General features: G+C 47.2%; 1 protein-coding gene across 2 annotated transcripts in view; it reads right to left on the reverse strand.

Moving 5' to 3' along the window:
• Positions 1-9,745, reverse strand: part of LONRF3 (LON peptidase N-terminal domain and ring finger 3) — a 44,292-nt gene extending 34,547 nt beyond the window's left edge. For both annotated transcript variants that reach the window (XM_081179008.1, XM_081179007.1), the window contains exons 1-2: positions 8,525-9,745; positions 1,296-1,414 (exon numbers count right to left, since the gene is read on the reverse strand). In XM_081179008.1, coding sequence (XP_081035134.1) covers positions 1,296-1,414; positions 8,525-9,380 — 975 coding nt within the window. In that variant the 5' untranslated portion in view covers positions 9,381-9,745. The remainder of the gene's footprint in view (positions 1-1,295; positions 1,415-8,524) is intronic.
• Positions 9,746-12,001: the final 2,256 nt, after the last annotated feature.

A 12,001-nucleotide genomic window follows, 5' to 3' on the forward strand; every position in this document is an offset into this window, starting at 1 on the left:
AACAACTTAAACACATGCAGTAAAAACACAGGAAATTGCCTTGTACAGAGTCAGACCATTGTTTAGTTCATCAAGTTTAGTATTGTTTACACTGACTGGCAAGGGCTCTCCAGAGTTCCAGAGAGGGAGTCTCTCTCAGCCGCACCTGGAGTCTCTGGGAATTGAACTTGGAACCTTCTGCATGTGAAGCAAAAGCTCTGCCACCCAGCTACAGCCCTTCCTGTGCTTCCGGGGATACAGCAGAGAAGACCTATAGTTTGTGCACCAGCATCTTGAAGGCGGCAAGTGCACCAGCCCTGTTATACCACAAAAGCCGATAAACATTTTCTTACTGAGGGCCACATTCCTTCTGAGGAGTCTTCTGGAGGCCACATGACAGTGGTGGGCAAGGCCTGAGGCAAAATTATGCATGCACAAAGCATTATCAGAGATCAAGGACAAATTTCAGCCAGGCAAAACCACTCAAGGAGTGTGAGGGCTGGGAAGAGGAAGTGTAGCCTATGGAGAGTCCTGACAGACAGACAAAGATATCTAATGAGCTGCATTTGCCCATGAGCCTCAGATTCCTCACCGCTGCCATACTAGGTCATCTGTAGTGAGCAAAATTACCTCCAAGTGGCTAGGCAAGGAAGAATATTTTGTAAACGTAGCTGATAACTTGATTTTTTCTTTCAGGCCACCAATTTGCCAGAAACTACCAAAACGTTGGGGGACGCGGGTGGCACTGTGGGTTAAACCACAGAGCCTAGGACTTGCCGATCAGAAGGTCGGCGGTTCAAATCCCCGCAACGGGGTGAGCTCCCGTTGCTCGGTCCCACCAAGCAGTTTGAAAGCACGTCAAAGTGCAAGTAGATAAATAGGTACCGCTCCAGCAGGAAGGTAAATGGCATTTCTGTGCGCTGCTCTGGTTCGCCAGAAGCCGTTTAGTCATGCTGGCCACATGTCCCGGAAGCTGTACGCCGGCTCCTTTGGCCAATAAAGCGAGATGAGCACCGCAACCCCAGAGTCAGCCATGACTGGACCTAATGGTCAGGGGTCCCTTTACCTTTACCTTTACCAAAACGTTTGTGGACTAGTAACTTGCGTGGAGTTATTTGCAAGCTCAGGCCTCCTTTATATCTCAGAAGTTACCACTGCATATTTCCCATCACAAATTTAACTGCGCACAATCTGCTGGCCTGTTTGAGGAATTGCCAATTGGCCATAAAGCAGAGACATTTATTTCCACTGTGACACGGACAGTGACAATTTGCTCAGTTAAATAAAAAAGATGTGAATCTGAAACCGGCACTCACCTTTATCCACGTTGGCTGGAGACTACAGGCCATTTCTGCATCTTTCAAAGCTTCTTCCCAACAGTTCAAAAGTGAGTTAACCTGGGACCGGTTGCTGTATGACAAATGATCACTGGGCTCTGGAAGTAATGGAAACATTGACTCAGTACAACTATTAACAAGAACCATAGGCACTTCTGATGTATACAGTATCCTTCATAATCACTTCGTCTCTGGTACGTCTTGGAAACATCCATTATTTAAGTTTTAAATTAACTGGAGCTCTCAGGAACTGGTGTTATAAGAGCCATCATGTTTGTCTTACACAAGCTCTTCAGGAGTTTCATAAACACAGGTGATGACAAAGCTATAAGATCACACAGTTTCTATAAATCAATGGGGAGGAAATGAAGGTTCTGTTATTTCTACAAAAGGGTGGATCAAAAAAGTCTACCTTAGCAGACAGTGACGTTTAAAACATGAAATTCCTGATTTTTAAAACAGTGTTTTTCATAGTGTGTTCTATGCAATATAAACTTTACATAAGAGTGACAGGAACCAGTTGTCTGAACAGTGCTCCCCTCCCTCTGTTTGCAATGTTCAGAGGCAGGCGCTGCTGCAAATGCAATTGAAACAGCACCATCCACATAAAATGTAGAATCATAGAGTTGTTTTATTATTATTATTTATGCTTTTCAGGTTTATACATTTCACTAATTTTACAAACATTTTAACATTTCAAAACTTGACTTCCTTCCCCCTTTCTGGGGTTCCTTGAATTTATTTTTAATATCTTCCACATATCCAAAATAACTTAATTTGCTCATTTATTCATCTACTTTAAATATGTACTCTTATGAAACTGCAGGTTATTACAAGAATCCCGCCAATGTTCTTTATCTGTTTGCAATTTATCTGTAAATATTTAATGAACCATTTGCATTCTTTTAGAAAAAGTTTGTTATCTTGATTTCTTATTCTTCCGGTAAATTTCACCATTTCTGCATACTCCGTACATTTTTGTATCCATCTTCCTTTGATGGGATTTCTGCATCTTTCCATTTTGAGGGCGAGTAACATTCTTGTCGCTGTAGTAGCATACAAGAATAAGAAAACCCAAAGCTTTTCTTTTGGGAATTATAGGGACAGAACTACTTAAACTGCATAGAATTTTAGAGTTGGAAGGGACCCCAAGGGTCATCTAGTCCAACCCCCTGCAATGAAGGCAGTTGCCTAGTAGGTACATCTAGGCTACTGGTTCTTTCAGCTCAACGTTGACTATGCTGATCAGTGCCAGATTTAGGATTGATGAGGCCTAAGCGTGGGTGGCGCTATGGTCTAAACCACAGAGCCCAGGGCTTGCCGATCAGTAGGTCAGCGGTTCGAATCCCCGCAACGGGGTGAGCTCCCGTTGCTTGGTCCCTGCTCCTGCCAACCTAGCAGTTCGAAAGCACGTCAAAGTGCAAGTAGATAAATAGGTACCGCTCTGGCGGGAAGGTAAATGGCGTTTCCGTGCACTGCACTGGTTTCGTCAGAAGCGTCTTAGTCATGCTGGCCACATGACATGAAAGAACTGTCTGTGGATAAACATCAGCTCCCTCGTCCAGTAAGAATAGTAATAATAATAATAATAATAATAATAATAATAATAATAATAATAATAATAATTTATTTATACCCCGCCCTCCCTAGCCAAGACCGGGCTCAGGGCGGCTAACAACCAATAATAAAAACAAGTTGATTAAAATACAATTTAAAAGATTAAGATACAACATTAAAACAATTCGGGAGCAATCTCTTCATAGGAGAAAGGAAAAAGAAAGAGGGGGAGGGAATCAAACTGATTCTGAGCCAAAGGCCAGGTGGAACAACTCTGTCTTACAGGCCCTGCGGAAAGAGATCAGATCCCGAGGGCCCTGGTTTCAAGAGACAGAGCATTCCACCAGGCCGGGGCCAGTGTTGAGAAGGCCCTGGCTCTGGTTGAGGCTAATCTAACTTCCTTAGGGCCCGGGACCTCTAGGGTGTTGCTATATGTGGACCTTAAGGTCCTCCGTGGGGCATACCAGGAGAGGCGGTCCTGTAGGTACGAGGGTCCTAGGCCGTGAAGGGCTTTAAAAGTCAAAACCAGCACCTTAAATCTGACCCTGTACTCCACCAGGAGCCAATGCAGCTGGTAAAGCACTGGGTGAATATGCTCCCATGGCAGAGACCCCATGGGGAGCCTCGCTGCAGCATTCTGCACCTGCTGGAGTTTCTGGGACAGCTTCAAGGGCAGCCCCGCGTAGAGCGAATTACAGTAGTCAAGCCTGGAGGTAACCATCGCATGGATCACTGTGGACAGGTCGGGGCGGGAAAGGTAAGGGACCAACTGTTTGATGCGGCAAAGGTGGAAAAATGTCGCCTTGGCTGTTGTTGTAACCTGCGCCTCCATGGAAAGGGAGGTGTCAAAGATTACACCCAAACTCTTAACAGAAGGCAATGGCACTAATTGGGCCCCTGTAAGAGAAGGGAGTTGGTCCCTCATCCCCATACCATCCCGACCCAGCCAGAGGACCTCTGTCTTTGAAGGATTTAGTTTCAATCGGCTCCCATGAAACCATCCAGCCACAGCTTCCAAACATCTGGTCAGTGTGTCAGGGATCGAGTTGGTATGGCCATCCATCAGCAGATAGAGCTGAGTGTCATCAGCATATTGGTGACAACCCAGCCCAAAGCTCCGGATAATCTGGGCAAGGGGGCACATAAAGATGTTAAAAAGCATCGGGGAGAGGATTGCGCCCTGCGGCATTCCACACACCAAGGGGTGACATGATGACATCTCCCTCCCTAGTGCCACCATCTGTCCCCAACCAGAGATAAAAGAGCACAGCCATTTACGGGCTATGCCCTGTATCCCCACGTCTGCGAGGCGGTGGTCCAGAAGATCATGATCGACCATGTCAAAGGCTGCTGACAAATCTAAGAGAATCAGCAGTCCTGACCCGCCTCGATCCAGTTGTCTACGGAGATCCCCTGTTAGGGCGACCAGAGCCGTCTCGATTCCAAAACCAGGATGGAATCCGGACTGAAATTGATCTAAAGCCAATGTTTCCTCCAGAAACCTGCCAAGCTGTTCAGCAACTGCTCTCTCAATTACCTTACCCAGATATGGGAGATTTGAAACTGGGTGATAATTGGATAAATCTAAAGGATCTTGTGAAGTTTTCTTTAAGAGCCGACACACCATTGCTTCCTTCAGCTCCCCTGGGAATGTCCCTGTGTTAAGGGACAAATTGATAATTTCAACCAGGGGGGTCCGCACGATATCTGGGCACGTAAAGCGAGATGAGCCCCGCAACCCCAGAGTCATCTGCGACTGGACTTAACTGTCAGGGGTCTCTTTACCTTTAAGCTACTGAAGGTAATGGGGCCCTTTATATGACCAGCTGTCCTTTGTCAACAACAAATTGCCGCTGTTTTTTGTGTTGAATATATGCAATATGGTAATTTATGGACCTAATGTGTATCTAAAGCCATTTGCACATAACAAAATATGTAAAGTGGTGCCTCAGGTTAAAAACTTAATTAGTTCTGGAGGTCTGTTCTTAACCTGAAACTGTTCTTAACCTGAAGCACCACTTTAGCTAATGGGGCCTCCAGTTGCCGCCACGCGATTTCTGTTCTCATCCTGAAGCAAAGTTCTTAACCCGAGGTACTATTTCTGGGTTAGCGGAGTCTGTAACCTGAAGCATCTGTAACCTGAAGCATCTGTAACCCGAGGTACCACTGTACATCATAGGAGCCCACACAACACTGTTGTTGTATGTAGGTTTTATTTTATTTGTTTTTTAATCTTATATTTTGGAAATGTACATCCAGTTTTTTTTCCTTTAAATTTTGTTGGGGGGTCCTAAACTATAGCTTGTTTAGCTTATACGTAAATCCGTCACTGAGCTGATTGACAATGTCTCACCGGAGTGTCAGGCAGGGTTCTCTCCCCGCCATACTCAGAGATGCCAAGGATTGAACCCAGGACCTTTCACACACAAAGCAGATGCTCTAACATCTTCCTTAAAAAAGAAACCAGTTTTGAAAGGATGAGGGAGACCAATTAGTGGACACAGGAAGTTGTTGTATACCAGGTCAGATTACAGTGGTACCTCGGGTTACATACGCTTCAGGTTACATACACTTCAGGTTACAGTACCTCAGGTTAAGAACTTTGCTTCAGGATGAAAACAGAAATCATGTGGCAGTGGCGCAGCGGAAGCCGGAGGCCCCATTAGCTAAAGTGGTGCTTCAGGTTAAGAACAGTTTCAGGTTAAGAAGGGACCTCTGAAACAAATTAAGTACATAACCAGAGGCACCACTGTACTGAGCTAAAACACTCATGTCAAATGCACGGTCAAATTATGATTGTATGATATTATGGCTGTATGATATTGTGATGATGTCTAATGCTGTATTGTTTTTAATATTCAGTTGGAAGCCGCCCAGAGTGGCTGAGGAAACCCAACCAGATGGGTGGGGTATAAATAATAAAATTATTATGATTTATGGCTGTATGAACGATTGCTTGATATTATGGTTACATGGTATGGCTGCATGATTTGATGATTTGATTATATGATATTATGATTTTCACTACAGATGATGCTCTATGGCTCAACATTTTTTTTTCTAAACACAACAAAAACTTCATGGCATCCCAAGAATTTTCCTTTCATCTTTAAAAGGTGCCACAAAGAACCTCTGATCTCTCTCTCTCTCTCTCTCTCTCTCTCTCTCTGGCTGCAAAATACTTAACACAGCTACCACTCTGGAAGTTACGCAATAGTTTGCCAAAAGAAAAAGGATTTTAAAAAAAGCCAGCAGGATTAATGTGTCAAGCCTCTTGCTACAGAAAAGGTAAATCAAGATTCTTTATGGAAAAGCTTCCACAATTTCTGAAATCACTGACACTGACCCCTTCGATTTGGCACAATCAATACTTTCTTAAAAAGGTATTTCACTCAATTCAACAGTGTCTATTAATCCTAACTTGCATGCTGCTTTAAAGAGAAATGCGTGGGGCGGCGGCGGCGGCGCGGGGGGGGGGGGATCCTTTGCAGACAAAAAGCCACTGTTCATATCTAGAAATAAAATCTAATTCCAGTGAGCAAGAGACCACAGCAGTGAGTCATTGGCAATTTAACTAAATATGATCAGACCGCCAGTGGGATGCTTTGGAAAACGCGACCTGTGCTTCGTTACACAACCATTCCATAGGAAGGGGGCAGGGAATTAAGACCGGGCTACTATGCTTATGCAACATTACTGTTCTCCTGACCTACTTTCACTTCGGACGGAATCGACAAGACTTTGGTGAGGATGCAAAGGTGAGGGTTTGCCTGGTGGACAAGACACATCCAGGGTTCATTGCCCTTTCCGTTCCTGGGCTAGATGCTAGTTAGGGGGTGTTGCTAATCGTGTGCGTGGTCCAGGGACTTACGTGATCTCCTGTCATTTCCTCTACTTTTAAAAAAGCTTTTTTTAAAAAAAAAAAAAAGACGACGACGACGACAACAACAACAACAACAACAACTTTGTTTATAGAGCAGCTCAGCATGCTACAAAGCACCGTGCAGCTTACAGATCGATATTTGTAGCTATTCATATAAATCAGCATATGTACATTTTAGTCACGCCGAACCTTTTAAAGACCTTGCAGGCTACACCCCTCGGAGGGGGGTAGGTACTTAGATCCCCTTCTACAGTGGTACCTCGGGTTAAGTACTTAATTTGTTCCGGAGGTCCGTTCTTAACCTGAAACTGTTCTTAACCTGAAGCACCACTTTAGCTAATGGGGCCTCCTGTTGCTGCCGCATTGCTGGAGCACGATTTCTGTTCTGACCCTGAAGCAAAGTTCTTAACCCGAGGTTGTCTGGGTTAGCGGAGTCTGTAACCTGAAGCGTATGTAACCCGAGGTACCACTGTATTTCGTGGCCGGCAGTATAAGCTGACCAAGATATTCAGGTTGAAACCCATCGCATTAATTGATACCGTCAGCATCCCAGAGGAAACACACCTGTCGTTCTTTTAATACACTTTGGCTTTATACAAAGATGAGAGGCGGCCAGAAGCATAGTGGTGATAAGACTACCTTGAAGGTCTGAATCAGTGTTACTAAGCTGTAATTTATCATGTTTGTATTTACCTTCTATTCCATCCTGCCAACAGGCAAGAAAAGCTTTCTTACATGGCAGGTGTAGATGTGGGGTACATTGGTTGTATGAATGTGCACTCTCACCAGGTACCACACTATGCACAAGCAGTTACACTGATCTGCCCTGGATAACATACACGGCAAACAGAGCCCTTGTTTAGGCACTCACAATAGTGACCCAACACCAATACTAAATCTGTCAAAACAAGCTGCGATTGGAGTACAATAAACTCAGATTCATAACAATCGGTGCACATCTTCTGTATAAGGTTGCTGGCTTCTTCTTTTTTACTGATATACTGCTATACCTTTACACCCCCACCCACCCACCCACACCCCAGCAGCAGCTCTACATATTGCCAAGAGCTGTACCGGTTGAATTTCTGCCTGTCAGGATACAAGACAGGGCCGGAGAGCAGGGCCAGTTTAACAAATAACAGCAGCTGGCCACTTCACCTCTGTGTCCCTCAGAAAAGTTTAAGAAGTTGCAAGGAGAACGGGAAACGTCAAAGGAGTGACAAGGAGCTGGTTCACACGTGAGTATTTATTTCTAGGAAACGGAAACTTCCTGTGGTAGCTTGCACATGTGCACGAGTCACCAGATAGATAAAAACACGGAGAAAAGTTTCAACCCCACCCCCCTACCCCGCCAAGAATACCACTTTCCCCCATCAAAGCGAGGAAACTCACACGCTCATTTGCGAGTCAGCAAGAAAGGAAGGGAATAACGCGTTCTACGCTCACGCGTGAACAGGCTAGCAGAAATACAACCCCACAGGTCCCTGGTTAAGCGAGAGGAAGAGAGAGAAAAGAAAAGAAAAGAAAAGGTGGCGCTGAGTAATCCACTGCCCACCTCACCTACGGAGCAGTGGCGTAGCGTGGGGAGTGCAGGGGGGGGGGCCGGCCGCACCGGGCGCAACATCTGGGGGTTAGGGTTAGGGGGCGCAAATCCACGGGTTAGGGGGCGCAAATCCACGGGTTAGGGGGCGCAAATTACTTGCTTTGCCCCGGGTGCTGACAACCCACGCTACGCCACTGCTACGGAGCGCATCGCAAGGTAACTTACCTAATCGGATTGCTTCGTTGTACTTCTGAAGGGCAGCCTGAAAATTCTTCTCCTTATATAAGAGATTCCCTTCACTCCGGAGCTGCGAAGCCTTCACTCTTTCAGGAAAGCATTTGGCCAACAGGTTGCTGAGGACGACATTTATCCGGAGCCGGGGCAGAGCGCCCTTGCCCTCTGGACAGATGCTGCATCCTGCCGCCTGGCCGCTTTCCTTCTCCAGGCACTTTTTGCAAAAAGTGTGGCCGCAGAGCAACGAGACAGGCTCGTAGAGGAAACCTTGGCATTTGTGGCAGCCGAAGACCTCCCATTCACGTACCGGCGCCGAGCTGCTTTTCAATCGGATGCTGCGCGCCATGCAATCCACCAGCTCGCCCATTTGCTCCGCGCGCAGCAGCCGAGTGTTGCCCGACGCCAGCTGACAGAGCTGAAGGACTTCGGGGAGCTGCCCGCTCTGCGCCAGCCACCGTTCTGCCCTCTGGAGCATCCCCTGCCACTCGGGCGGGCGCATCGTGGTCTCTGGCGGCCGCGAGGACGCAGAGGGGGCGACGGAAGCCGAGGAAGAAGAGCGCTCTGAACCGCTCGCCTGGAGAGCCTCGGCAGCCAAGCTTAGAGCTGGTAGCTTTTGCTCCTCCTGCCGCTGCGGGGAGCCCATGACTGGGCGGGCTGCTGGAGCGGAGGCGGTGGGTGGCTTCTGCTCGCGAGGGCGGGCACGCTGCTCAAGTGGCGCCGCGGAGCGCGACAAGCTGGAGGAGACAGAGGCAGCGTCTACACCGCGCTGTTGCTGCTGCCCGTCTGTTTCTGTGGAAGCGCCAGCCCCTCCATTCTGCCGGCTTCCCTCCCCAGACACGCCCCTCATGAAAGTACCTCATCTATGCAAAATACTTATGTAAAAATCAAAAGGCCAATGTGATTGTCTGCCTCGCTTTCCTTCTCTCCACCCCGCCCTCCTCCCGCTGCAGCCGCTCATTGGGCAGCGGCGTGCGGGATGGTTACAAAACCCAGGCAGTTTTATAATGTGTTGTTGCTGCGAGCGAGTTGCAGGACGAGGGAAGCGCTTGGAGTTTGGGTCCACCTCCTCGTTTCAGTTAGCTCGCCGAAGCAACCCCACAACACGGGTGGGTAAACAGGGGCAGGATTCAGCCTGCCGTTCGTTTCTAACAAGAGCTCCCCAAGATCCCATCCACGGAAGCACCATACGAAAGAAATGCACTGTGTCCACACGTTGCACTGTACACGGTGAGGTGTCTCTGCGTGTGTTCAAATGTTTGTGCACATGCTGATTTGTACAGGTCAGCTACTCATGCACACAGGTCTTGCTTTGGGGCTTTCCAAAGGGACCTGGTTGGGCACCATGAGAACAGGATGCTGGACTAGATGGGCCATTCGCCTGATCCAGCAGGCTCGTCTTATTTGGATTAGCAGAACTGCAAACCTATGCATCCAGTTTAGTTTACTGCATCAAACTGCATCAAACTCTCTCAGGTGCAGTGGCGTAGCATGGGTTGTCAGCACCCGGGGCAAGGCAAGTAATTTGCGCCCCCTAACCCATGGATTTGCGCCCCTAACCCGTGGATTTGCGCCCCCTAACCCTACCCCCGAGATGTTGCGCCCGGTGCGCCCGGCCCCCCTGCACCCCCCACGCTACGCCACTGCTCAGGTGGTCCTTCTGTCCTTGGGGACCTGCATGTTTTCATTCCCGAAACTGACAACATTCCCTTCCCTTACAGAAGCAGGTCTGCAAACATTCCAGTAGCTTCATCCCCTGAGCACACCAGCTTAGCCAGTTGATAGGCAGCTAGGCTTCCCCACTGCAAGTGCATCACATTACAAGTGAACTGCTCAACTTATCCTTAAGTGTGCTTTGGTGTGTTTACAGTATACACATTGACTTTGCATCGCAGTTGACCCATTTAATGTAATTTTGTCTGCAGAGCTACAGTTTTGTGAATTATGCCTCAAATAGCTGGGAGAGGCACATTTAAAGTGACTAAGGTTTAGCTTTCAAAACAAACAGCAAAAATGTGTCACTGCTGCAAGCATATCTTCATTCAGAGATCAAGTGGCCAATTGCCTCTCACAGTGGGAATCACTCTTACGATGAAGGGTATTGAAAATAGCAACAGGTGGCCATCAAAGCAAGAGCCAGGAAGAAAAACTGATAATGCTATTATGAAAAGATCAGTGAAAAAGGGGGTCAGACTTTCTCAGTTTGTAAATAAGCTCTCAGAATAAAAAAAGGGGGGGGCATGAACAACTTTTACACATCTCCCTATAATAGACTTGTTAAGTGTTTGTGGCTCAGCACGGCTCACAGCTCAACTAGGCTTGCTGCCGAAAGGGAGGGCTCAGATGATGATAAAATGGAGGCAGGATGTGGTGGTACTTGGGGAGTGCCAGGCACCACAGCTCAGTGCCAGGAGAGTCTGTGGTAGAGAGAAGTCCAGAATCAGAGGCAGAGGCTGAAGCGGGGGGTGGAGGGAGGCCAAGAGGCAGAGAGGAGTCAGGCTGGTGAAGAGCCATGGGTGTCTCCCTCTCCTGCCGCAACCCCCCTACCTTCTGGTCTCCAAAAACCCTTGAAGGTATGAAGAGGAAGGAGCAAAGACAGGCACTACAACCGAGTCTCAGATTGCCTGGGGAAGACCCAGGGGAGGAGGAGACTTAAGCAATGATGGGAGAATTGCAGCGTTGGAGGGGACCCCAAGGGTCCCCTGGTCCAATCTCCTGTAATGCAGCAATCTCAACTAGATCACACATGACAGATGGCCACTCAACATCTGCTTAAGAACCTCCAAGAAAGGGGAGTCCACTACCTCCTGTGGGAATCTGTTCCACTATTGAACAGCTGCTTTGCTCAGCAGCTATTATATAATAGGCAATTGCTTAACTGCTCACAATGAAAAAAATAGTAGCTGGAGATGAAAGTGGAGGGGCTACATAAATTAAATCTTGAGTTCAGTTCTCTACATTAGTTTGCAATTTTTTTTGGGGGGGGGGTAAAAAAACAAGTTCTCATGAAAATTCACTAGCATTTCAGCATGCCTCTCTCTTTATACATGCAGTTGTATGAAATATGGCATCGTTTTTGCAATAGAGTGTATATAATGCATAATATGCATTTTTGCATGTTATTTCCCCTATTTGCATTTTATGCACATTACCCTGCTTTGTATACATTACTTGGCTGGAGAACTGTGTTGCAAAATTCAGGTAAGTGCAAGTTTCAAAGGACAGCTATGTTTCAGTTTGTGCATTGTTTCAGAAAGTGTCCATTAGGTGGGCTCCTTTAAATGCAGACTGAATTAAATTATCCATTGCATCTCTGTGATACTTCAATTTGAACTCTACCCTCTACATCAGTGATGGCCAAACTTGGCCCTCCTGCTGTTTTGGGACTACAACTCCCATCTTCCCTAGCTAACGGGACCAGTGGTCAGGGATGATGGGAGTTGTAGTCCCAAAACAGCTGGAGGGCCACGT

Source organism: Podarcis bocagei, assembly GCF_964188305.1.
Source record: "Podarcis bocagei genome assembly, chromosome: Z".
NCBI lineage: Eukaryota > Metazoa > Chordata > Lepidosauria > Squamata > Lacertidae > Podarcis > Podarcis bocagei.